We start from the raw sequence: 27,835 nt of genomic DNA, 5'->3' as shown, positions 1-27,835 counted from the left end.
ATTTTATGTGCCGAAATCATGCACAACTCTCCAAAGTAATTTGATTACATAAAGGAGAGAAAAATATGTCAACAATGTCTACAACTGAGCATCGATTGCGTGCAGACGTATCGCATCATAATCATCAAAAATACGAGCGAAATCGGGGAGTGTGAGAAGTATTGTGAGTAAAAAGGTTCAATTAATATTGTATCAATCAATATTGTACTGTAATATTTGAGAGGGTTATAAATGATCTTATCCGCGCTGGAAAAGATTTGCTTTCGTAGAACAGTTGATCGAGTCACATTTCCCTATGCCGATCGAGCCATCAGCTACCCGCACGCGATTAAGCGGTGGTTAGACGAGCTGTACAAGCAAAACAGATCCGGGGGGCATGAATCGGCAAATGCGGCTAGTTGTCAAATTGGCACCAGCAGAAGGCAAACAGCCAACAGACTCGGCAGGAAAAAGGTGAAGACGACTCCGGGCACCAGCGTACTGAAAGTGAATAGTGTTGTGCGAAAGGAAATGGAAAGTATTGTTGATGTAAAGTTTCCTGTGACATCGCTAGTGCCGAAGAATGAAACCGGGGCGCTTAGTTTTATCCGGATGTATCCGGAGTACGATGGCCGAGACGTCACGATTGCAATCCTCGACTCTGGCGTAGATCCCCGGGCCAAAGGATTAGAGGTAGGTAGAGACAGAGAGAGAGCTGTGACGATCATGGGTGAGAGGAGCGCGGGCCAGGAGTATCAATTTTCGATTATTCGACATTTGTTGCAAGCTCTGCCGGTATCTAACTGAACGGCTTTGTAGCACCTTCCAAATAGGCCTTTCCATTTTCATACATTAAGCTAAATGTTTTTTTTTGTCTATCTTTCTTTCATCTTTGTCTGGTGTCATGCTATTCTTTCCGAAAAACGACAATTGAAATGGTTTAGCAAATCCCCGGCGGAGACGTTAAGGTAATCGAACGTTTTGACTGTTCCGGTTGTGGCGATGTGGATACCAGCAAAACGGTTACGGCCAGTCCAGATGGGACCATTGTGGGTCTTTCTGGGCGTAAGCTGCATCTGTCTTCCACGATGAAGTCAAAAAATGTTGCCGGGAGCGAATATCGCGTTGGACTGAAGAGTGTGCACGATCTGTCGCCGTCGCGCATTCGCGAACGTATTTTAACCGATCTGAAGGTGAAAACCTGGGACGATCGGCATAAGGTGGCAGTGAGTGAGGCGGCCCGAGAGTTGAGTGATTTCGAGGCGAAGAATCCATCCACCGGTCTCACTGGAAAGGACAAGCTGGCCAAGGAAAATCTGGAAAGCACGCTGGAGTTCTTGAACACTTGCGATAAAAAGTTCACCGATCTGAAAACGTCGTACGATTGCGTGCTGTTCCCTACGAAGGAGGGCTGGATGGCCGTCATCGATACAACCGAAAAGGGAGATCTCGAAGACGCTGTTCACGTGCTGGAGTACACCCGTTCGCATCAGGTCGTGAATTTGGATGATTTCCTGTCGGTTTCTATCAATGTGCACGACGAGGGAAACGTCTTGGAGGTTGTCGGAGTATGCTGTGAGTATGGGAGGAGAAGAGATACAAAAGAACCGGTGGAGTTATGAATTGTGTTTGTTCCTTTTTATTGTTGTTTTGCAGCAAGCCATGGCACGCATGTGGCTTCAATCGCCAGTGGCTATCATCCGGATGATCCCGAGCTTAACGGTGTCGCTCCGGCTGCAAAGATCGTGTCTCTGACCATTGGAGATGGGCGGTTGGAGTCGATGGAAACAGGAACCGCGCTGGTTCGTGCCATTATCAAGGTGATGGAGTTGTGTGAAGCAGGTCGCAAAATCGACGTCATCAACATGAGCTATGGAGAGCACGGACATTGGTCAAACTCGGGACGTGTGGGCGAGCTGATGAGTGAGCTGGTGAACCGATACGGCGTGGTGTGGGTAGCTTCGGCCGGTAACCATGGTCCAGCGCTCTGCACTATCGGTACCCCACCAGACATTAGCCAGCCGAGTTGCGTTGGCGTCGGAGCGTATGTGTCGCCCGAAATGATGGAAGCCGAATACGCCCTGCACCAGAAGCTTCCTGGCAATGTGTATACGTGGTCTTCTCGCGATCCGTGTATCGATGGAGGATTCGGAGTGACGGTTTGTGCTCCCGGCGCTGCAATCGCTTCTGTTCCACAGTTTACAATGTCCAAGGCACAGCTGATGAATGGTACCAGCATGTCGGCGCCGCATGTAGCCGGGTCGGTAGGTTTGCTGATTTCGGGATTGAAACAAAAATCCATCCCATACACTGCATTCAGTATTAAGCGTGCCCTATGGAACACCGCCACCAAGATTGATTACGTTGACAAGTTCGCGCAAGGTAACGGATTGTTGAATGTCGGTAAAGCTTTCGATCATCTGACCACCTACTGTGGACTTATCGAGAATAAGCTACGTTTCGCCGTCACGGTCGGCAATAACAATGCGAAGGGTATTCATATGCGCCACGGCGTACTTACTAAGGTTGAAGATTTTTCCGTTAACATAGAGCCGGTAATATTTAACGAAAAATTTGCTGGTAAGTTAGAAGCGAATGTCCGTGGTCGTGAAGCTACTAAATTTAGTGAAATTTCAATTGCAGATGCAGCAGACAAGATCAACTTCAACGTACGATTAACGCTCATACCAACGGAATCGTGGATTCAGTGCGGCAACTATCTGGATCTGTGCTATTCAGCAAGAAAGATTTCCGTCAAGGTAGACCCGTCCGGATTAGCTCCGGGTGTGTATAGAGCGAGCGTGAAAGCGTACGATTCCGCATGTCCGGAAAAGGGAGTTTTGTTTGAAATTCCGGTCACCGTAGTGCAGCCGCACGTGGTTGATGCTAAAACGAATGAATTTATGCGCAGCGATTTACCAGTTGACTGCAAACCGCATACCATCATTCGGGACTTTATCCTGGTACCAAAGTATGCGACCTGGGCTGTCATTGAGATGCGCTCGGCCGATACGAACGATGCTGTGGGTGGCAAATTTTTCCTGCATACCCAGCAGATTCTGCCGATGAAGTTCTGCAAGGCGATGGAGATGCAAAAAATATTGCCGGTCAACGGTACGGCCCCCACGGTGCAACCCGTTCGAGTAGAGGTACGTACAGGAGAATATTACATAGCTGTATTGTATAATTTCTCTAACTTCATATTTGATGCGTATTGCAGGGTGATCATATAATTGAGATTTGTATTGCCAAGTTTTGGTCTAACTTCGGAACGCTGCCATTACGCTACTCGATAAAATTCCATGGAATAAGCCCTTTGAATGGATGTAAATATCTAAATACACGGCGTGGGTGAGCAAATAATAATTTCAATTTATCGTTACAGCGGTAATGCATAGTGCCAGTGGAATTCATCGAATCGATTTAACCGCGCTCACTAGCGAAGAAGTCCATCCAGTAGTTTCGTTAAAAACTGCAGCTATGGTCTTGAAGCCATCTGAAACAAAAGTTACTCCACTAACGACGCGCGATGTCATCCATCCAGCAAGGCAGATCTACCAGATGCAGGTCACGTACCATCTGCATTTGACGAAGGGCTATGAGGTAGCGTTCTACACGCCACTGTTTAGCAACATTCTGTACGAGAGCGAGTTTGAATCCCAATTCTGGATGGTTTACGATACAAACAAAATGATGGTTCGCTGTGGAGACGCCTATTCCTATGATAAGTACGAAAAATTGGAAAAGGGAGACTACACCATCCGTTTGCAGGTGCGTCACGAGAAAAAGGAGCTGCTCGAGAAGCTAACGGAAGCGAACATGGTCGTTAACTTCAAGCTACCTAGCAATAGTCTTTCCGTTGATGTGTACAAATCATACAACCACGTGCTGTCGGGTGCTAAAAAGATGACGAGCTGCTCCATGGCGGCTGGTTCGTGTCGCCCGATCTACCTGGCACCAATCCCTAGTGAGAAGCTGCAGAAAGCTGCCATGCCACCGCAGTGTTCTTGGCTGGAGGGCAGCATTACGTATGCGAAGGAGGACATCATTAAAAAGTGTGTTTCGCACTGCTTCCAGTACATACTAACGGAAGGTCCTCCGGCAAAGAAAACTTCTAGCACGGCTAATGCAACCACTGGAGCCGCAAATGCCGTCACAAATAACGCAACCAATGGCAACAGTGTGGCCAATGCAGGCTCAAACGGTACCGGTAACAACGTAATCACCGCTACTAACGGAGCTGCCAACGGTAGCTTGCCGAATGGAACGGCAGTGAAGGAGAACCGAAGCAAGTGGGATGAATATTGCGAAGGATTGCGCGACTATCAGACCGCACAGATCTCCAAACTGGATGCGGAAAATGCTGAAAATGTGTATCAAGCGTTGCTAAAAGATAACCCGAACCACTTGGCAGCTCATTTAGCCATGGCCGATCACTTTGACAGTACAGATTTGAAGCAAAATCTGCCCTACACATTTACTGCATCATTTGATGCTGCAGACTCATCAGCAGCGACTCTGTTGAAGGTGAAGTTGCTACGCATCATCGAACTGGCGAGCTTAGTTGTGAAGGATATTGATCAAAGTGCATTACTTGCATACTATGGAATGAAGGTCGATAATCGACCAAATGCCGCCAAGATTAAGATGTATGTAGTCCTTTTCGATCGATCTTTACCTACGTAGGCTCTATTTTTATATCTGTTGTGTCTATTTTTCTCTCTCAAGTCAAATGGACAAACAAAAGCAACTTCTGCTGGACGCTTGTCAGCGAAAGTTTGTAGCATTGTGCAAACTGAAGGTATTGCAGAATGTATTCGATGCTCAAGACGCGAGTCAACCGGACTATACCGAGGAGCTAGAACAACTGTACGGTGATGTGGGCAAGTTTATCGAATACACCGATTCGAAGGTACGTAGCATTGTTATCCCTGTGGAACTCTTTCTAATTGATCTATTTCCCATTGACAGGTATTGCTGCTTACCATTTGGCATGCGTTTTCTCTGAAGCAGCACGGCCGTATGCTAAAGTATTTAAACAAACTGTACGAAGAAAAGCTTAGCCGCGATATACTGGAGGAAATACTTACCGTTGTTGATGAGAAAAAGTGGTCACACGTACGTAAGCAGCTTTCAAAAATAATTGTATCATCAAATCCTCAGGGCTATCGACCATTCTAAAATGGCACACCGTTCTAAAACTGATGCCTGTTTTATACAGCGATAATTGATTCATCATTTTCTTATGCACTTTATGTTTAATTCGCTGCTTCGTCCTGTTTGGTAAAAGCGGTTTTGATTTGCTACATTACGGAACATGCGGAATTAAATTTTAGAAAATAGGTGCGATCTAAATTTTGCTGAATATCCTTCCATTTGCTGAAGAGCCGCCAGGTAATGCAATTCTTTCCAAAAGTTAACGCATTGTCTTACGACATGAATACATAGAAAATCGCAAGTAAAGTGTCGCTTGCCTGCACTTTTGTGACTATATAACATTATTTTTAATTTCTACTGCATTGTATTGCTATATACTCGACAAAAACGCCGTTTGTTCATTTTCTATGAAGGAAACAGGAAGGATTGTCAATTTTCGTAGCATCATCCCAAATTGAGGTCTGCTGGCACTTTTAAATCCTAAGGTTTTCGCATTTAAATTTCACATCAAAACATTTACTATCAAAACACTTGTGTGTTATCTGAACAAGGAGTCTGAAAATCTTAGAAAATCGACGAAAACGTAACCTAGTTTTCTAAACTTACATACCTTGTCCCGAAAGTGTGCAAAGAACGTAATTTGTGTAGTCGCACACAAATAAAAAAATGGTACTGCCCTTAGCAGTCAGTCTCGCGATCGAAGTGTATTAATTCGCAAACAATGGCTGATGATTGATGTTCAATGAAGCGGAAGTCTAGAATATTGTATGGTAAGAATTTTTGATTGCGCAACATTAACAACTCGTTCAATACGTAAAAAAACAAAAAAAAATACATAGAAAATGATGCTGAAATTGCATTCAATTTTGTTTCTGTTTACCACAAACAAAGGTACATTTAGTGTTTCTTTCGCAATGAACACTGAAGATGAGACATCTAAAGAATAATTTTTTATGTTCATCTTCATGTAAAGAACAGTATGTTTTACGCAAAACATAGAACGAATAATGACTAAAGATCTAAATGAATACTGTACGCCACTATAGCTTTCTGCATTCGTCCCGTTTTACTATATTATTTTTCATCGAGATAACTCCACATTAGAAACGATTAACTTTGATAGAAAATACTACAGTTTCAAAAATTGACTGCCCTAGAAAAGGAATAAATGAAATAGAGATAAATAAACCGTATTAATTAAAAGTTTCTGAATATAATATTGATGAACGAATACAACGGAAGAATATGAAAGCAATATGAAAGAAAATCTTGACATGTTTTAAACGCAACACACTCAAATGTGGGTTATTCAAATTTAATATGGAATTCAATATAGAACAAATTAGGATCCGCTACACAAGGAGTTACTGAACGATCTCACTACCCGGCTGCGAGTTAAGATTACCAGACTTTGGTGGTGGTCCAGTACGTTTACACCTTTCTGGCTGCTCTAAGATAAATGAAGCGGGATAGGTCTGCGTCAATGTGGCAAGATCCATTTCTCCATTAAGATCGACATAACTGATAGCAACGACGTCGATCTGAGTTGAAACCTTTGGCGATTACGGACTTTTCTGCAGCCTGTGAAGGCCGAGTGTGGGTAAGTAAATGATAATGCCACATTCATTAAAGATACAATTTAACGGATTCGGTTGTTTGATGCCAGTCAAATATCGCACTCTTTCTTATGTACAGTGGAACACCTCACACTGACACAAATGGATCTAAATTGTGTTTTTAAATAAATAAACTAAAACAATGACAAACAAATAGTAAACTACAAATATCTTCTAATTTGTTTGTATTATAAGCACATTATTATTTTTTCATCTTGTTATGCTTGAGGAAAAGAGATTCCCGCATAATAAGCTTTTCGTATAACGAGTGAGTCACTAGAACGGATTAAACTCGTTGTGAGGGGCTCCACTGTATTTGAAGATATTCAATCATTTGAAAACTAATAAGAACTACTACTACTGTTTATCATTTTCTACTATTTGTTATCATCTAATTGTGAATGATAGTGAACTACAGGCGGTCCCCGAGATACACGGTTAATGGGGACCGAAAACGGCCGCAAAATACCGCGTATCTCGAATTTCCGCGTAAGTCGAATCTCGTGATTTCCAGCTAAAATATCACTAATTTTCGTGTAATTTTGCAAGTAGGAGGCGGTTTTAGTCACTTCATGAATTATTTGATATGATTCTGACTGAATATAACAGTTTTAAACCTTTTGAAATAGTTTTGAACATTCGATCAAAACGGAAATTATTTGGCAATTTACAATTGATGTGTCAAATCAGTACAATTTGCTCAAAGAACTGTCAAAATTAGAAAACCGCGTATCTTCGAATCCGCGCATAAGAGGTACCGTGTATCTCGGGGACCGCCTGTATTTGTGATTTGTTCTTTCTTTTGCTTTATTTTTTGGAGAGTCTTTGAGAACCTGTTTGATCTGATTCCCTCCTTTGGATTTTGTACGCTACTTTACACTGTTTTGCTCCTCAATTTTCAATGTGAACAGCATTATTCAAAACATGCAAGATGTTTTTCGACATCTGTTATTACTTGATTACCTATTACAGATAGGTTAACGCACGCAAGTCGTCACAGAATTTACCTATCTTGGGTCAAAGGTCAGCAGCGACAATAGCATGGAAGCTGAGTTGCGCTCAAGGATGCTGGCTGCCAACCGGTCATTCTACAGCCTGATAAATCAGTTCACCTCAAAGAACCTGTCGCGACGGACGAAGCTGAGACTATATATCACCTATATACTCACCGGTATATAGGTACTCTAGCCGGTCTATATAGTACAGTCGTCAACTCGTACGATTTAACAACATGCCCGTCATGGGTTCAATCCCCAAATAGACCGTGCCGCCATACGTAGGACTTGACTATCCTGCTATGGGGGGGAACCAATTAGTCACTGAAAGCCAAGCCCACAAGTGGGTACAGGCAGGCCTTGACTGACAACGGTTGTTGAGCCATAGAAGAAGAAGAAGAATATAGGTACTCACATACGCCTCTGAGACATGGACACTGTCCAAATCTGACGAAACTCTCTTAGCCGCGTTCGAGAGGAAGATGCTCAGAAGGATACTTGGCCCGATATGTGTGGAAGGAAAATGGAGGAGCCGCTATAATGACGAGCTATACGAGATGTACGGCGACCTCACTGTCGTATAACGTATCAAGCTAGCCAGGCTCCGGTGGGCTGGTCATGTTGTACGCATGGAAACGGATGACCCAGCCCGTAAAGTCTGTTTAGGCCGTCCGCAAGGACAGAGGAGGCGTGGTAGGCCCAAATTGAGGTGGCAAGATGGCGTGGAGGCGTCCGCCATTAAGGCCGGGATAACGGATTGGCAGACGAAGGCGCGAAACAGTGTGCGGTTTCGGACACTCCTGAGGCAGGCCAAGACCGCAAAGCGGGTTGTAGCGCCGGATAAGTAAGTAAGTAAGTTATTATTTGTGACAGTTTAATTGTTAAAAAAACAGTGTAAGACAATGTAAGGATGTTTGGAAATCATCAGATCTAAAATCACCTTTTATAGAAAATAAGCACTTTAAATCATCGAACTAGTACACAAATGCAGATTTGATGTTTTTTTGAATGAAAATGTATATACAAACGCCATGAATTTCGATAATACACCCCAGATGACGAATGTACCAGTAATTTACAAACAAAGACGTTTCTTAAATGTTGAGTGAAAAGTAACATAACTGTTTCATTAATTCAAGCACTCATAACGAATACCGAGTAGCGAAGGAAACAGGACTATTGGTTTATGAATTATTACTATGTGACGTTCGATTTGTTCCATCAGCCGTTAACAGTGACACGGATAGCATCGGCCTTCAAAACGATGGCCCTGGGAAGGGGGGGGGAAGAAGAACTCGCACCATTTGCTTTGCGTAATGGGCATTTGCATGAAACGCATGCAACGCCCCGGATACTAGAACACAAAAGCAGCAGCAAAAGGGGACGTACAAAATAGTGGCAAAGTATTGCAGTTGGTAATAGCAGCTCAAGAGACATGAGAGTCGGTGCAGCTGCGGTAACAGTGGCCCGGTCCTACCAACGTCCACTTCACGTAGCCAGCAAAAGAGGCTCCGTTGAGGGTTGCTTTCCGCTTTCATTTCAGTGACAGTCCGTGCGGTTTGTCATGTGGCGCGTTATGGTTTTAATGATCGTCTTGCTTTTGCTTATTTGTATACTTTTTTACACATCCATTCCCGGGATGGTGGTTTGGGGTGGGTTCGGTGGCCACATTCACCCGGAGTTCACTTGTAATGAGGGAGTGGGAGGGGGTGGGAGTAGGGCGGCTTATTTCTTTGCGCACAGTTGTTGCAGGCAGAACGAATGCCCTGCCCGTACTATGTCAACTGCATCGCCAGATCATTCCAAAGGGAGAACAGGCGTGAGACACATAGAGTGAGACACAGTCGAAAATGAAAAGTTTCACTCAGTGCACAACACGTATTGCTTGTGTTCGCAGCTAGGAAAGCGTCGGGAAACCATCGTCAACTGAACATTCCGCAGTGTCGGGTCAGTGTTGTTTTTCGGTTAGCAGAAGAATATACTTCTGTTCGCTTATCTATCCGTGCTGTTTTTGTTCGTATAAATTTATTTGTTTGTCAGTTTAGTGATATTACTTTACAAGCTTTCTTTCTTTCTTTTTTTGTGGTCGGCTTAGAACTTCAGTTACCAAAGCAACGGTCAGCTGATTATACAGCCATCTGCCTCTCAATTTGTGGAAGCTGTAGAGGAATACCTGTTGCATTTTTCAGTGGTCAGTTGGTTGCATTGCCAAGGTGGTGGGAAAAGCTTTCAGCGAAATGATGTGTTGCTTCGTCGGTTTTAAGGAATGGAATGTTGATACGTATTAAGGCATTTCCGGGAAGTGCGCGGTGGGTGGCAAATGAGTTTGTTGTGTTGTTTGAATAGCAGGACTATCATTAGTAGAATTACTTTCTTGGCTGTGTGGTGAAACATCGTCATGCAGCAACAATAGTGTATCAAAGAACCGCAATTTACCTTCATTGTTTTTTATACTCTTTTTGTACGCTATTTTGAACAAAACGAAAATGTTATAAAATAATTTCTGTACATATTTCAATGTGCCTCTCAACTACAGTTTATATGAACTGTTACGTTTAGACTGTTACTTTTTATATAAAATGCACATCGAGGAAGGGCTCAAAATAGCGGAGTCGATTCGACTTCTGTTCAGTTACGATTATCGATTGAAACAACTTTCTTGTACCATGCAGTGTCAATATGCATTTGTGAAAAGAAGGAACTGCATTTGTGTTGAATGGGTGAATAATTCATCCTAATAACTGCGTCATTGGAGAATGATATATGTGAATTAATATCGATATCGGGCTGATACGATCATCGATGAAAAATAGAGAACAGCAAAGAGTCAGTCCTCGAGTGATGTCAGGGTTTTTATCAAACTTTACAACGGAACGTTTGTATCGATTTTATTAACACTGTTTAATGCTACAATTACCTTTATTTATAGGGCCAGTGCAGTGCTAATTATTGCTACAATTTTTCCTAGAGGATAAGAGAATTACAGATGAATTTAATTTTAATTTGAGTCTATTTGTAAGTGTGCGTGTATGTTTGTGTTGGTATGTGTGCCTGTTTGATACATTTAAAGTGCAATTTACAGCAGCAGCAATCTTTGTCAGTATCGAAACTGCAGCACAAGTGAACTGAACGTGAAATTTACATAAATGATGGTTCCACTCGATCCTATGGGACCACCTGTAGTCAACGGTGGTAAAGGCAGTGGCACCAACGGTGGCTCAGATGCATCGGGAATAGCAAATAGTTATGGCATTGCAACCATCAGTACGAACGCGTCGTTTCGGAGGCGCGATGACGAATATCGGAACAAAATAATGGGAAGTAAGTGTCCTTCTGCTGAGTGGCAAAAAAAAAGATCGATGGTTTGAAATCGTTTCAGCATTTTGCAACAGAACTGAACATCAGCCCGCAGTCCATCCGATTGAAATTAATCTAGTTTTTTTTCCCCCATTCTCTTTTGTTGCTTGTTCAATATTAAAGCCCAGGTGCGGAACTATGGTAAGTGTGTTATTTCCGTTTAGATATTGAGATGTATGCATTGTGGCGTAATGTTTATTTTGAAGTGAATAAACATTACAAAACACTCTGCTAAGAGATTGCTATACACATAGTGAGTGTTTGCTACATAGTACATGGATAAATTGTAAAGTAAGGAAACACCAACAGTACTTGCCGGTTTATTTGCAACAATAACAGTGGTAGTGGTTATAGACTAGCTTCAGAGGCGTTGTGGGTTTTGATCAACATGTATTTGTTTGGTTTTCCGATGATCCGTTCTGCGTTTCGGAGGCTCAGTCTATACGGGACTTGATCCCATGATGTGCATGTTGCTTGGTTGTCCTGCTACGTCGAGGCGTAAAAAATTCAATTAATAAAAAAAAACATTTTCATATTATTGTCCCTTTATCAAAGATCATATTATGAATATTCGCAATTGCATATTGCGTAGCATAAGTAGAATACGTTTTAAATCTATTCTTGCTTCATATATCTTCTGTCTGCCGTAATAATATAAAATAGTAACACATCACAGTTTTCTATCTGATAAATCTATATAATTCCATTCCAGTCCTAACGCATACTAATTAATAGAACATTTTCGATTAAAAACTACAATCTATGGTTATGAGCTATACTTTAAATGTCATATTTGAGTTTGAGTCCACTTCAATATCAGTTATTTTACATGATCCATACAAGATAATACTAGACAATAAGTGGTTAAATAAGTATATTAAATATTTGTCACTTTATTTGAAATAAATTTGGTCTTTCGTGGACACATTCGTTTCGTATAGCTTAGAGCGTAAATTATGATTTTTTTTTTTTATAAAACAAAGAACAGTTTATTCACACTTATAACAAAAAATTCTTATTCGCTAGCTTAAATCTATATAAATCTTGTTAAACATATTATGTTTTTCAATTGATTTTTGCCTATGCTATTGGTGAAATTCTCTTTGTAAATAAATATTAAATTATTGATAAATAATGACATAATTTTAGCTCTTTTTTCTTTTTTTATATTATTCATATCTGGTTTAATAAGTTCATGAAAATTTGGTTTTATAATGACTAAGCCTGAATTTTGTGTAATCAATCCCCCGCATTGAGTTCGTTGATTTTCTGTACTGCGTAGATTTTAAGCGTAGATTACAGATGCCTTTCTTTCACACTACCGTGCAAATCTCTAAAAGCACTCGTAGCTAGTGGTCATACGACGGTTTACCCTGGCAGATAACAGAAAGCGTTTCCGCTCCGCATTACAAACTGGTCAAATGGCAGGATTTCCGAACCACTTTCGCTCAATCCAGATGCGAACAGTGCGGGACGACAGTACTTACTGGCATTCAATTGGAAAAAAGTCACAATCGCAAAGCGACACCTTCAAGATGCGGTCACCGTGCCTTGCTCCATAATATGGTGCTTGGTCACGGTGGGGGCAATCCTCTCTCTGTAGTAAGTAGCGGATGTTGAGGAAGTAATGAGGTTCAGGTTACAACGGTCGCACGCTGACAGAAATGTTTGCTGAGCATTGTGGGTACCTTAAGTCGTTGTAGCAACAAGAAACCATTAGCAGTAGAAAAAAACGTCCTTGTTATGTGCATACCGGTCGGGTTTGCCATTGGTATGGCACAGAACGGGAGAGGTTTTAAGGAAACTTCATCAGCCACTGTGCCTTTGTTGGGGTTGATCGGTGGTTTCGCTTTTGCCAACCATGTCCATTGGGTTTCGTATTCCTGCGTGAACTTCGGTTTCTTTTAGGGGACTGTTACGATTAATTCAATGATATGCGTCAAATATTTTTTCTTGACATTCAATAATGGAAATCAATTCGGGCAGAAGAGAGAGCTTTTTGTTAATGGCGTATCGCTACATTTGCATACTCACTTTGCATGGTTATGTACATAAGTGAAAGTGGTCTGGGAGTTCAACCGTTACCAATAGGGAGCACATAAAAAACACATGGCATCTCGGCCACAACACAAGCACAAAGCATCATTATACTTATTACAGATCTGTCTTTATAAATGATTGTTGAGGAAATTATTTTGGGAAATCTGAGCTGTGAATGTCTCCAAAATCATCAGCTCCATACCCTTTTTTAAAACACATTGGTTATTCAAAGACAATATCTGATAAACCAGTTTATTAATTGAAATTTTTGGTAAAGCAAGAAGAGGAAGAGCTACTTTCAAAAGAACTTTCCAATCTCATTTTTAAATTTGTAAACTAGAGTAAATGCAATAACACTTTCTTGTACAGCACCAACAAGCTGTAAGGAAAAGGAAATTAACTTCAGCCCAATGTGCTTGAGGCAGTGCTGAGGACACTCTCCAGTCCGTTGGTTTGATCTTGTGACTCTGAAGTTCTCTGAAGGGTTGCAGGGTAATCAAAAAGCATTGCTGAGGATTGACTGGCGTAAAAATCGGTTGGAGTTGTAGGATGCTTATTCGAGCCTTGCGGCAGAATTCATTATCGTCTTATCGCAATTTGTCATCGTTGAGGGCTACGTCGTATTTGTGGGGTAAGACAGCATCCAAGCTGCGAACGGGACGGAACGGGCTTATGAACGATAGCCGGGAAAATCAATAAAAAACTTCAGTATCTGGATCAAGTGTAGCTTATATGCACTGCACAGCGTTGACCTATCACTTTCATCCAAAACTGCAACCCATCCGGCACTCTACACTAAAGAAGGTCATGGTTTTAATTGAACACTCAACCTTTATGTGCAGCCTTTTCCTCCAATAAACTAAGCTGCTCGTGTATACTGGGTCGTGGGTAGGTTTTTGATGTGGCTCTACTAATACAAACAATGATGAATGAAGCACGATTAATGACGAAAAGCATGTTTAAAAAACATACTCTTGAAAAAAAAAGGAAAATGTGATGAAATACGTCAAAAGGTTTAGCTTTTTATATCCTTTGGCCAGGCTGACCTCGTCCACGTTCTATGGTGGCTAGCATTTAGGAAAAACAGTTTCAAGTTGAGTTTCAACATTCAACACAAGTATGCTACGTGCGGCTTTTGCTGCAACAAGCTCCAGATTTCTTCACATTCCCGGTGTCATGCGAGCGCGGCATCACGTTGCAAACTTTTATCGTTCACTAGGGACACGGTAGGATCTTGTAGGTTCTTATAGACCTTACCTTGAGAAGAAAAGAAAAGTGTTTGTACGATTTCATTGCAAATAAGCACCGCAAGAGAGGGAAGTGATGGTAGGGAAGTTTCAACTGTGTTGCGAGACATACAATTATGAAGAGTTGTTGTTGAAACCTGTGCGGGTTATTCGGATTCGGAAATTCATTTCGAGGCTATCGCATTCACCGCTGTCAGATTGGGAAAGATGGCCTTATGAAATGAAAAATGTAGAAACTTCGTTTTGACATGAAGGGGTGAAACAACTTTTGAAGATATCACTTCGCTAAACATTCATGTTGTTTAATAAAGTTTGAATCGTCATATAAAACGTTCTGTAGGTACGGAATTGCGCGGTTCCGTAGTACAGTCGTCATCCTGCACGATTTAACAACATGCCCGTTGGTGGTTCAAGCCTCATATGGGGGACCGACCGGTAAATTCGAATAGTTCGCAAATGAAGGCGATTATTAATGTTTTTTTTATGAAAACAGCACACAAAAACTGATTAATATTACAGTAGTACTATTTATTTTTACATAATTTCATAATGTTATCTGTAGTATCAATCGGCAACTATAATACGAATTACTCATTGTTTGAATGAATAAAAATTAATGTAGTAATGCTTAAAGACTAGCTATTAGAAGAGTCATTCTTACAGAGTGAAAGTTTTTACAAAATAAATGGTCGTTGTTGACGGTGGTTGTAATTTGTTAAACAATTTTACACCGATGAAAAGTGATGGAATATTTTACGCCATGGATGGAACGAGCAATGTTCGTATGAAGTGCTACAGGATCACACTTTACAAATTGCTTGTCTCATCCAAACCATCATTCGTTGCACGGTGTCGGCTGTCGGCAAAGAGTGATTGGTTTAAAAATTAATTTTTCCAAGCTGTCGAGCACGTGTGACGCATACACCAGGCAGAGCTTTGCTGAACACCAACATTAGCTGAACAGCCACTAACGGCCGCTGAATAGAAATGTGTCGGTGTCGATGTCAAACCGCTTTACGATGGGACACACAACGGCAGGATCACATCACCCGGTCCTGTATCAAACTTTTCCCTCAGCAGGGAATTTTGTGGCAAAAAACGTGTTCGTTCGAAATGTGCGCAGGGGTAGATGTGTTTGGTTTTGCTTGCTCTTGCTCCAGGAAAATGTAGCGCTCTTTATCATCCGGTCATGCTTCAATCTTCCTGCTTGTGGATAACGCGATGCTAATTATGAGGACGCATGTGGTTGGCGTTTTCGCACGATATAATTCATAATTAACGTCAATCGTTTGTACAACAATGTGATTGGCATCAAACTAACAAATCATAGAGTGCAGAAAATGAGAAACAAGTGTAGAACTACATACGGAACGGATTTAAATACAATCGTGCCAGCTTCATCTGAATGGATTAGAACGGATTGACTAATGGTTTTTGTTTATGTGTGCTCATTAATCTTTGACTGGGAAAGTAATTTGGACATTTTATGAAAAATAGATAAAACTCATCACTTATCAAGTTATATCCTTTTTTAACTTACGTATGTTTAAAAACACACTCTAACGCTCCAATTCTAAGGTTTTTGCTTTAAAATCTGTATAGATATACAGATTTGTTGAGTAATGCGCAATGAATGGATTTTCAGTTAATTATTCTGTATAACGATTAATATAAAACTCAAAATCACGATTCCATGCTTCACTTTATTGAAATAACTGATATCGTTTAATAAAAAAAAACTTTATTGTTTACGAATTTACCAACCTCCGATCAACATGATGACCCATTCAAAAATAGGTCAGCAAACGAGTTTCGTTGCCTCCAGTCAAATCAATCAGATTGGGTCAAACACGTACGTGTACGTATACTGGTCAAAATTCGATGCTCATCGTCTGTAAACTGTTATGTCTGTTACGCATATACGCTTCCCTTGCATGCGCTCTGAGAGATAACAAAAATGTACAACGCGGTACAAAAATGTCCAACCAGCAATGTCGACCATACCACGCGGATGCGCCATACCTAGATGAAATATTTTGAATCGTTCAAAGTTTTGTTGTTGTTTTTCATATAAAAAATGTAGTGACAATTTTAAGCATACATACCAAGCATGTAATGTTTACCCCAAAACACACACACACAAACTGCCACACAGATATCATCACAAGTTTAATAGGATCAGTGGTCCCGCAGGAGAACACGTAAAGGATTTTACCATACAACGGTCCACGGTGGGAAACAGTGATTGCGTCGGGTGCGAAGCGTGACGGTGAGGCAGACTTTAAGTAAACTCTGCCGTTATTTTCTTACACCGCCCTTCGCAAACGGTCAGATTCCGCAATTTCTGAAATGAGAAATGAAACGGGAAAACTGTTTTATGACACCAACTTATACAGTCCATTTTGTACGTGTAGCCGTTAAGTGAGACTGTGTGCGTGTGTGACAGAGAAAATGCGACAGTGTGTGACAGTCCGTTCCTTCACAGCTTCACGGAGAGAGAGAGAGAAACGAGCCGAGAGTTAGCGAATGAAATAAATGTTGTGAAAAAAGCTGAGAACGTGACGCCTGTGGTGGGCGGTGGAACCGACCACAGACCACTGTTGCTGCCGAGGGTGGGGTTTTTGTTAGCGACTCAGCGGACATCAGAAATCATGCGGATGATTAGTGGGTTTGGCACATGGCGCAACGCTGGGATGGGTAATACAAAGATGAAGAAACACCAGAAGGGTGGCATGTAATAAAGCAAGCCACAGCAGATCCTACATCCGAGTTTACGGCGGGAGTGTATTATAGTTGCTCAATTCAAATCAGAATCCACCCTCGGGGGCACGAGCAATTCGTTTGGTGTAAATGATAGCCACAGGGCAGATGAGATCGTAGTCAAATGGTGCCGGAATAGCGTAAGCGATACGGCAAACACCGTGCACCGTGCACCGGGCGGCCCTTTCACGAAAGCCGCTGGAATAAAAGAAGCTAGAAAATGGGAAACGAGGAAAAAGTGTACATATTTATCTTTGCCGCTTTTTTGTCCTTCTCTTCATCCTCTTTTTACTAGAATTCGCCGGTTTGTTGGTGAATACTACTAGTCAACAAGCTATTAGCTTTGAATGGCAAAGCTTAGTGTGCTTGTGTCATGTTCGTTACCACAAAACCTAGACGCAGCGCTGGGAAAGCCTTTTACGGGAGATGTGTTTGATGGTAGGATGGCCAGTCCCTTTTTGAGCTAAGCTGCTTGTACCAGTTACAGGTTGCTTTGGTCTTAAGCATGTAAGTCATACTGCACACTATGCACACATTCAGTGTAGCTAAAGTGTTAGTGTTAGTGGAGAAATGCTGCGAAAAAAAATAATCACATGTGTGTATGTTGATTCCAAATACCACCTACGGAGTTCTTGGTTGAAGATTCGTGTTCGGATCTCGGGCGTTTAAGAGTCTACTGCGGAGCGTGAATAAATACCACCACCGATCTTGGGATTCGTATAACGAACGCATGCGTGTCCAATGTTGAAGCTCTGGTTTGCTCGCACTTCACTAGTAATATTCATTTTTATTTCCAAAAATTGATTTCTAAATCAATAGTTAGGCTACTTACTAATTGCTGTTGTTGGTATAGCAGTTGCTTTAATATTATATGATGTGGTAAACTATAGTTTTTTGTGATTGTATTGATGTATTTTGTGATTTCGTTAAATTTTGTTTTTTTTTTCTGTGCTTTTTTGGCTAATTACAATATATTCGTGCTACATAAATTTTGTTTCGATAATCATTTATGAAAAACTTTATTTCCTAGTAACTCATCATTTATGTATCACACATGAGCTTTTTATGTATACAAATTTTACATAAATTAGCTTAAATAAACGTTGCAAAACACGTTCGTTTGTACCGTTTTGAAGCGAAAAGCTTTTTATGCATGATATACTGTTGAAACGGTAAGATTTTGGCCATCGCACGCAAAACGCTCGGTACGCTCTGTTGTGTGCTTCCGAGAGTCCTAGTGTGCACACTTGTAGCGTGTCCTTCCGCTGTTCCTGCTGGCAGGCGACATTGTACGGGTGTTTGTCGGAAAATTGCGATAAAGAAATCGTTCGCGTGTGGAATGGAATTTCCCTCCGACTCGTTTCACTTTTCACCCTGCTCCCTGGGCTGCCGGAGCGTCAGGGCAGTGGCGTGGCTCGTCGTGTTAAAAACAAATAAGAAAAGTGTACACATAAAATCACTCGCCTCGTTCACTCAAACGTTCGGTGAATCGACGTTCGCTCCTCGGTGAGCGATGGTGATGGTGGAGAAAGATACCTACGCGATACCTACACGCGATAACACGGTGTGGTTGGTGAGTACCACTTCGTATCATTTTGCCTTGGCGCTCAGCGTATTAAGGATTCTGGTGCTTTGAAATAAGGATTGAGTACCACGGTGAACAGGAGCTGTTGCCCTGTAAGGTGGTGGATGAACGAGCGACTGAGCGACCCGAATGAACGTAGAAAACTCACCATAGCAACCGGTTGATGTGAACCGACGAAGACCTGTAGTAAGCTCGGTGGAACACACAGACACACACACACACACGCATAATAGGAGCAAAATACGATGGTCCTTCTGACAGTGCTTGTAATGGGCGGCGCTGGTGGAAACCTGGCCTAGCTCGAACCACCTTCAAGGAGAGCGTCCGTGGGTGACTGGCGTTAGTCGACGTTGGTACGTCGTTTTTGCGTGTAGTCAGGTGGACTTTTCCGCACATGAATATTAAATGTACGACATATTTCGATTCTGTGCTTCGTTCTGTGGTACTTTCGAGTGCTTTTAATCGCAGTACTACCACTGTGGAATAATTTGTGACAACTTGTGCCAGTGTGAATGCAAAAGTGTGTAAAATTGGGAAATCTGGAAGCTTCACCAGAACCGCGGGAATCCCATGGGAGCGTCAGAAGTACGCGCTTGATAGCATTCGTCTTGGTACTTTCCACCCAGTGATGAAGCGTTTAGTGCAATCGTATGAATTTATTGTTGGGCTTTAGTACGACACAGTGAAACCGTGGGGGAGTATCCATTGTCAAGGAGCAAAGAATAGTTCAATCGAGCAAAATAAAAGCCACACGCCTCCGCAGTGAATTGATGCGCCTTCCGTTGCGCCAACTCTAACCATACCACATGTGTAGCGTGTTGGGCGTGTACGTGTGTTTATCAGTTTCCAGTTCATTAGCCACGTAAAAAGGGGGAAATTTCACGGAATTAGCGGAGTGCCCCACTTGTTCTGGTTATTATCAGGTAGAGCGTGATAGTGTAACCGACTGCTGGGGTATAATTTGTCACATGGGAGTTGCTCGTTGCTTGCGACCTGTGCTGATAAATCCGCAAGGTGCGTTGACAGTTTTGCGGTTGTTCTAAGGTGTGAAGCCATAGGGTTGCACCGGTGGTGGTGGCTGTAGACATCGGTGCGTTCATTAGTGCAGTAGAAGTGTGTGCAACCGTGTGACTGACTCGTGGTTAGTGGTGCATGCTGGTTTGGAGCCGCGTGCAAAAGCGATCTACTGAATGGCACCGACTATTAATCCAGCGACGCATCCCATCAAAATGTTGCACTTTGGCAATAACAACAACTCCCGTGCCAGTTCAATGCGACGTCCGGATACTACCGCGTCTGGTTCGTCCATGTACACATCAGGTCAGTATGATATGGAGGGAGGTAGGAGATGTTGTTGTGTTAGTGTTTGCGGGTTTTTAGGACTGCTCACTAATTCTTGGTAAGACAGGATCCATCAGCTATGCGTCAAACGTGAACTATCTCTTTGGCGGAAAAAGAAAATGAATGGTCTTGTTGTTTCACTTTTTTCCACGCTCGGAGAAACTTCCTCTTTTTTGGTAATTGCTGCAGCATACGTAGTCGTTCGGTAATTTGTGAAATCCTTTACGACGCGTCCTAGACGCACGTGCTCACAGCGTTCTCTGCAGAGATTTCGATGTCGAAGTCGATGGGATTTAGTATTACAAAATGCTGACAGTGTTTTAGACTTGGTTGGATGTGGTTGTGGTTGAGACGCACTCAGCCAACCTGCTGTCGGTGTCGTGTGTTTTCCAATAAGGTATTCATTGAGTGGAATAATATGCTGATGATAGCGATTTCTGCAACTCTATAGACATATACTCGTCTGTAACATCTGCTGTGGGAAGTATTTACATAGAACATAATGATATGTTCAGGAATGGATGAGATGAGTATGAAAGATGTTTTTTATTGATCGTACTATACAGCAAACTATATCGTTTTTCATATAATTTACTTAACTAAGATATTTCAAATATAAAAAAAAAAACAATTTCATCAATCTTAATCGTAAGCTACCAAATGTTATAATTATAGCTATAAAATATTGGTTAGTGTACTTTTAGTTTTCTATGCATGGCAGATATTTCAACTATAATAAATCAACTCTTTAAAATTCCATCCTTTCCCGACAATGGCTGGGGCCGTTGATGCACATGCAAAACATGTGTGAAAAATAGCGCAAATATTTCACCCAAACCACTAGGCAGCGATTTTGCACCACTAACCCTGTTTACCGAGTATGGTATGGTCAGTAAAATTTGCACCCAGCCACATTCAGCATGGCAGTATGTATACAGTATCCTTTTGAGATAGTGCACAGTCCCACATGCCCTGGACGTAAGCGTCGTAAACAAAATTGTAACACCAGTTTGCGAACGAGCCTTGCACTGGCAGCGTTGGCTTCGAACTCGGTGCACTGCGACAGCTGGATCTCTCGACGTTTGGGGTTTCCTATGATTCTACTGGCTATCCCGTGTTCGGAAGATATATTGTGAAAAGAATGTAATCCCCATTGATAAATAGAACAAAAAGTTTATCATGCTTTTGTTTGCCCAGCGGCACATATATGCAAGCAATGAGGAATAAAAGAAATCATAAATAAATCCTACATTTCACAGGTTGCAAGCCGATTCCAGATCGAGTTGGATACCTGTTTTTTATATCATTTATCATATCTTGATATCGTTCGTCTGTAATAATGACGTAGGACATAAAGTATTTATTTTTATTTTCAATGGCGAGTAATGGCAGAAGAACGTGAGTAGAGCTCCTTAGCGGCCAGACTAATGTAGACCCTGCTGAAGTGTCCAGCAGAAAGGTTGATTGAAGGATTCTCTACCGGAGAGGTATCGAGATGAAAATTTGCTTTTGTCTGGACAGGAGGAGGGGCCAATTTTTCGGACCCGCTTGTGAGTATAGAGCCCTAAGCGGCCACTTATTTTGCATAACGGTTGATGCGCGTCTGGGAGTACTAGAATTTGACCAATGCTTTTCAGGTAGTAAAATAAATATAACCGGCATGATGGACTCCACACTTTACACATCTAAGGTAGTTTTAGACTAAAGTAAAATAAAGCAACAAAAAGCAATAAACAGTAAATATAATGTTCTGTAGTATGTGAAATGAGTCTGAATCAAGAAAAAAATACGACTGAAACATTTACTCAAGAATATTGCTATCAATAGTACAATGTATACAATGTCTAATATCGGCATTGTAGGTGGAGTGAAACATTCGCCTAGATTAACATAACAATTTTAGCGAAATAAAATCGTAAACACTAACCGCGGTTTAAGGTCAAACTCATAATTCAAAATTTATTTGCCATCATACATATCCTCCGCCTGCATAAGAAACCGATCTCGATAGGCTTTTAAGCTTCATCCGTGAAGGGTTCGAGAACGTACACAGGCCTTGCCCAGAAGGATTTACGTAATTACTACTAAAGTTGATTAATTATCTCACAGGAACCGAGTATACCGCAGGTTTTTGGCTTTTCCCGTACTCTGGCGTTCTGTGTGTCGCAAACCCAGTTGACCTGGGTAAAATACCATCTGCTATCAAGCGTAGGGCGGGTAGTAATTTGACCGTGGAAGGGGCTTTTAATTATGAAAACGAGCCCGTTGGTGTGTTGGCGCGATTGGATAAGGTAGCAAAAATGTGGAAAATTTATAGAAATACCGCGGCAGCATTAGGCTCGGGCGAAACTCTCGGGAAACCCCTAAAGCATACCAACATTTAGAGGTGCTTTTACATGATAGAATGTATAGCTGTAGCTACACAAAAACACCATTATGAAAGGTGGCGGTGCACCTCCAAGACCAGCAAATTATTGTTGTTTTTATGATTTTCCAGATAAACTAATTTTCGTAATCCTGGAAACATTAATTGGAACAAGTGTAGGTGAGACAGAAAGTGAGACAGCTAAGTGAAACCGTATCCCGTGCTATCTTTGCGGGATACGCTTTATTTTCGTGGAGAAAGTTTCCTACTTGGTGTATAATCAAATCAACCCATGATGGAGAAGCCTGGTAATTCGTGTCTAATGGAGGCGCATGGTGTTTCATTTGTATGGGGAAAGCGAAAGAATTTGGACGATGTCTCTAATACCATCACGCACGAGCGACCGTTTTACGTGCACGGATATATCAGCGCTTCCAAATCGGGGGGAGAAGTGATAAGAGGTTTACGTGGTCTAGGATACACACGTTTTCGCACAACATTGATTAATGACTCTCGGTTCGAAATACACTCGAACAAGAGCTCTCCGATGTACGGTGGACGGTAGATGAACAAATAATCCAATTGTGTGGACGTGCAGTGCATGTTGGACTGGACATAATAACGAATTTGAATTTAGTGTTCTTTTGTAGCGACCGTCTGTGTAATATAATGCTTCCTACAAGAACACAATTGAAACACCAACTTCTGAACTGCGTATAAATGGCTTTGTCAAAGTGTTTGCTGAATAAATAAAGACTCACACAAGTACAGTTTCGTAATTTAATTCATAAGTTGGCCCTTCATTCTAAAGCCCAAAATGAGAAATCGTACCAAAGCAAAACCATTTACTTCCCTCTGCTGTATTTACTCTATTATCTTCATCACTTTCACTGTTCGTCTGTACGTTCATTCTCGGTTTTTTTCTCATTTTGTTTTGATGATATACTATGAGATGATGCTATTGTTTGAGCTTGCCACACAACAACATATTAAAAAGCGGGGCTCAAATTGAATTTCCCGACCGGTGCAAATTGTGCGCTGTAAACATTAGCGCCCATAAAACGGGCCATTCTGGACGGTTGATGAAGTTTCGCGTAGCGATCGGGATGAGGCAGTTGTCTGTCGCTTGAAAGGCCTGTAACGCTTGATTGCTGTCTGGTGAGATAATGACCATTGTTTTGTATTTCGATTACTCATATGATACATTAAAACTGCACATTACTGTACAGTACTGATTGTAAAAGAAAGGGAAATTTGTTGATTGTTTGTTTTTGCTATACATACTATACTTTCCGAGCTCAATGGTTTTCAATTATCGAATATCATCCTTACAGTTTTAAAAACTTATTATTTGAAACAAGAAGAAACAGTTTATGGATTATATGCAATTATATAAATAAAAAATATTATTATATAGCTTGTATGAAATCTTGAACTATGTTTACTTAGCGTACATGTACAGCAACAGTATACGTTATATAATATGTATGAAGTTTGTACTAGTCAACCATCTTGGGATGATGGCATTCGTTACGCTTTGCTGAACTGGTAATGTAGTTCTACGGCAGGCATCCAGAGCATCATCTTATGGAACAGAGCAAGGAAAAAATAATGACGACCGGAGCAAACCATTTAACAAACGGGCAGTTTAGTGTACATCGCATAAATGGGGGGTTCCCGACCTTTTCGTGTGGCCTGCGAGACCGTGGAGCTGTGCAATTTAGAGATGGTCTAATTTGCATCTACCCTTTGATTTGTGGCTCAATAAGAAGCTATGGCTGAAAGTAAAAGTTAAAGGAGGCGTTAGTCCCTTTCGGTGTAGTGTAAAAGTTTCTTGTATGAAGTATTTACATTTGCAGCAAAAAAGTTTATTTTTACTATCATAGCTTCATGATCCTTGCGGCTGGGAAAGGTTGGGATTGATTTTTGGGTTTCTTTACAAAAATAGAGAGCCAAAGAATATTTTCTGCCTCCCTACTGCTTGAATATAATAAACGTCTTGTTGTAGTAGTCCTGAGTGACTGTTCAAGTGAAATGGGATTAAAGCTGCCACACTTTGATATTCCTGTATACATTCGGGATACAAATATAACGAAAACTAACGCACACATAAACTGTAATTTAATGGTAACATTTCATCTTATTTGCAATCCTGCTTACAAATATCGTATCATAATACTAAGTTTCTATTATACGCTACATAATTCCTTGTCGTTTCCCGTGACTTTGTAGGTAAAAAGGAATAGTTCAATGGAATGTAATGATTGGTTAAAATTATAAATGCTAAGCAGACAAAACAAATGAACCCAAACGAATGGTAGCTTACGCTTACAACGAGTTACAAACTCTGTCTACTGTCTGCTCCATAACACAACTGCTCGTTGAAAGTGGAAAATGGGAATCGAAAAACTTTCCTCGAGAAAGCGAGAATAAAGTCATTGCTAAAGTCTCGCTGATTAATACCCCAGCACCGGCAGCTATTATTGTCTACTTGTTGTTTGTCGTTAAATATCGGGTGCCATTGGGCGCTCGTATCAGTCCGAATCATTTATCTTGATGGAACGAAAAAGTTGCCTTCGGCAAGTTTTACTCCGTTGTCGATAACGCGATCCGAGGCACCATTATCCATTCCGCGTACCTTCAGACAAGGCAAAAAAGCAGTCTTTTGTGGAAAAAGGAAAACAAAAATGCCGGAGGTTATGGCTAGTGCCCTAAAACAAAGAGTAGAATTTACTTTTAATCAGAGTGTCACGGCGCTTCCGACAAGTTGCAATTTACTGTAAATAAGTTTTGAAATCTTTTCCGTTGGTTTTTACATTCCGTGCTTCCGGGTCCGGGCAAAAGGTGCTCGGTGGGTCGTTGGATTAGTGGTTTCGACTTACGATTTCTACGACGCCGTACGTACGAGGGTTAGCTATGACAATACGAACATCCGCAGAGAGATTCGAAAGGGAGGGTAGGAAAAAAGTTTTTCCCCATCAAGGAAAACACATTCCCGGACTGGAAAGCTTGTGTCTCCGATTGGTTGAAAGAAAAGCTATTCTTTGCAGAATGTTTTACGTTACGAGACGCGACCGGAACAGTTCTGGGGGCTTCGCTTCCGGTACACTGATGTTGGTGTTGCTTCTATCTGGAAACGAAATCTTTCAGCAGCAAGGTGGTTGAAACAAAGTTGTTTGGTAAAGAAAATAAGCTTCGCTCGAAATTAGATGAAAAGGAATGGAAGAAAATGAAGGAATTGATAGAAAATAAAAATGAAAGAGAAACTAGCTTAGCGAAAGTTATACATTCCGCCGGGAACAATCAACCTGAAGTGGAGGTCGGAAATCGGTTTATGGTTACAGTGGTTTTGTGGTGGCTTTAATGGTACCAATACAGGGAAGTTGGTAAACAACATCCTGTTCCATTTAGCTTTGAAAGGTAATACGCGACACTTTTAAAAATAATATAAAAAGAGGAAATTAGAACTATTAATAATTGGAGCTTTCAAAATGTAATATAAACATATTTTTAGCTGCCTAACTTAAAACTAATTGACACAACTACATAGCTATAGACCATGCATGAACTTTTAAATTCATTAATTGTTCTGCTTGCAGGTGAACTTACCAGTCAAGATTTGCCTTCGAGGTAAATAGCGTCCCGAACAAGATTGAATCATCTCAAATACCAATTCTAGCGTAAACATCGCAGATTACATTCGAACCATCGAGGCTTAACTACATAATAGCATTCGATCGTTCACTAACGTCAATTATCCCGTGCATTATGAAGCGTACGAAAGTGTATTGACCTGTAAAGGGCGATGCGGTTCGCTGGGTGGAAGCCCATTTTGCTAAAGTGCTTGGTTGTAAAAAAGTGACTCATATAGAAGCTGATTGCGTTTGCAGTACAGCTAGGTTCTTGCAAATCACTCGAGATTGCCTATCGAGCAGTAGGAATGGTTTTTCTTGTTTTCTGCTCTTTCTAAGGGCATTTTTGAAAAGCTTCGATTTTTTTTTAAGTTTTCAAGTTTTCAGGCATCTGTGGATGCATGATAAAGGTTATCAATTGTTACGTTAATTTAAGAGGCACTATGTGTCATGAAAATGGTTAAATTATACAGGGTTTTGTAAGTCAATTTCAAGTGTAAACATTGTTTTTCGTCACGAGCAAAATGTTATTCCACATCACTCTGATATTTCATTTTCTTCAAAATAATTTTTAATTTCTTCAGCATGATTTTCAACACTTCCTGGGGTTTTCAAGACAGTTAGAATGTAAACATTGTTTTTCGCCGAGTGCAAAATGTTATTCCACATCAATATGACATTTCATTTTCATCTTAATATTTTTTTTATTTCTTCAGTATGATTTTCAACACGTCTCAAGCTAGATTGAGTTTGACATTTCTTTATGATGTGTTGAAAATTATGTGTAAAAACTGAAATTTCATTATGAAGCAAATTTACAATCTGATAGCTGTTGAAAAATATCTTGGAGGTGGGGAATAATTATGTGCACATTCGAAAGTGACTTGGGAATCCCTGTATGTTCGTTTAGAATGTTAATATGAATTCATTAATATGCAACGTTTTCAATGCTTTCTATAAATCGATCTAAAACAATCGACCTTGATAAAAGCATATCATTGGGGACCAAACAAAAGTGATTGCTGACCTATATTTCCGGCAGTTGAATGTTGATCTTTGTTCTCTCACTTCATCTACCAAACAGTTCGTAATGGTACTGTATGCGATAAGCAAACAGTACCGAACACAGCATGGCACAGTTGAAACATGCATCCGTAAATGATATCAAACACCGATGGAAAGGTTTTGTCAACTCTTTGTACAAATTAAAGCTCTTGAAATACATGTTGTACTTGCAGATCAGAAAAGTTGTCAACAGTATGAAGAATAAACTAAATACTAATAGGTGTAATAGATAACTGTTAAATATTACGTAATTTGTAGATTAGCCTAATACTTGAATCATCATATAGATAATGTTTAACGAAAAATATGTGTGTTGCTCTACAAAATTCAACCTAATGGCAAAGGAAATTAATTTGATAAAAAACTGAAAGTTTAACAATCTGAACTGAAAATGATTCAATGTCCTGTTAGAAGTATTGTTAGATGCCGCATCTTAAACCATTTCACATCATTGAGATGGACGAATTATATAAAACACCATCCAAAGAGTCATCCTTCATCCATCCTTGTTGCTGGGAATCCTATATTTTCCAGATACTACATATGGAAATGCACATAATAATATGGAAATTGCATATGATACTTAATTTCTGTAAAGTTACTAACATACTATTATCTAAATTCAATTGAAATCGAAACATTATTCAAAAAAACAATCATAACAAATAATGGGCCCCTTTCCTTTTTAAGATCGTA

At 40.9% G+C, this 27,835-nt stretch overlaps 2 protein-coding genes across 4 annotated transcripts in view; both read left to right on the top strand.

Moving 5' to 3' along the window:
- Positions 1-81: 81 nt before the first annotated feature.
- LOC1275087 (tripeptidyl-peptidase 2) lies at positions 82-6,353 on the top strand. Its single transcript, XM_314316.5, has 8 exons — positions 82-672; positions 924-1,554; positions 1,636-2,559; positions 2,623-3,128; positions 3,200-3,305; positions 3,365-4,628; positions 4,708-4,891; positions 4,951-6,353. Exons 1-8 carry the CDS (start codon positions 232-234, stop codon positions 5,158-5,160), a joined length of 4,266 nt encoding a protein of 1,421 aa, XP_314316.5. The 5' UTR covers positions 82-231; the 3' UTR covers positions 5,161-6,353.
- Positions 6,354-10,767: 4,414 nt separating this feature from the next.
- The window catches only part of LOC1275086 (band 7 protein AGAP004871), a 51,000-nt gene continuing 33,932 nt past the window's right edge, over positions 10,768-27,835 (top strand). For 2 of the 3 annotated variants that reach the window (XM_061642808.1, XM_314315.4), the window contains exon 1: positions 19,061-20,056. In XM_061642808.1, the coding sequence (XP_061498792.1) occupies positions 19,927-20,056 (130 nt within the window). In that variant the 5' untranslated portion in view covers positions 19,061-19,926. Of the gene's footprint in view, positions 11,069-11,227; positions 11,246-19,060; positions 20,057-27,835 lie in introns of those variants that run through there. The other variant, XM_061642807.1, reaches the window with a different exon arrangement.

This window comes from Anopheles gambiae, chromosome 2 (genome assembly GCF_943734735.2).
Source record: "Anopheles gambiae chromosome 2, idAnoGambNW_F1_1, whole genome shotgun sequence".
NCBI lineage: Eukaryota > Metazoa > Arthropoda > Insecta > Diptera > Culicidae > Anopheles > Anopheles gambiae.
The sequence above is the reverse complement of the archived record's forward strand: the minus strand, read 5'-3'. Positions and strand labels throughout refer to the sequence as shown.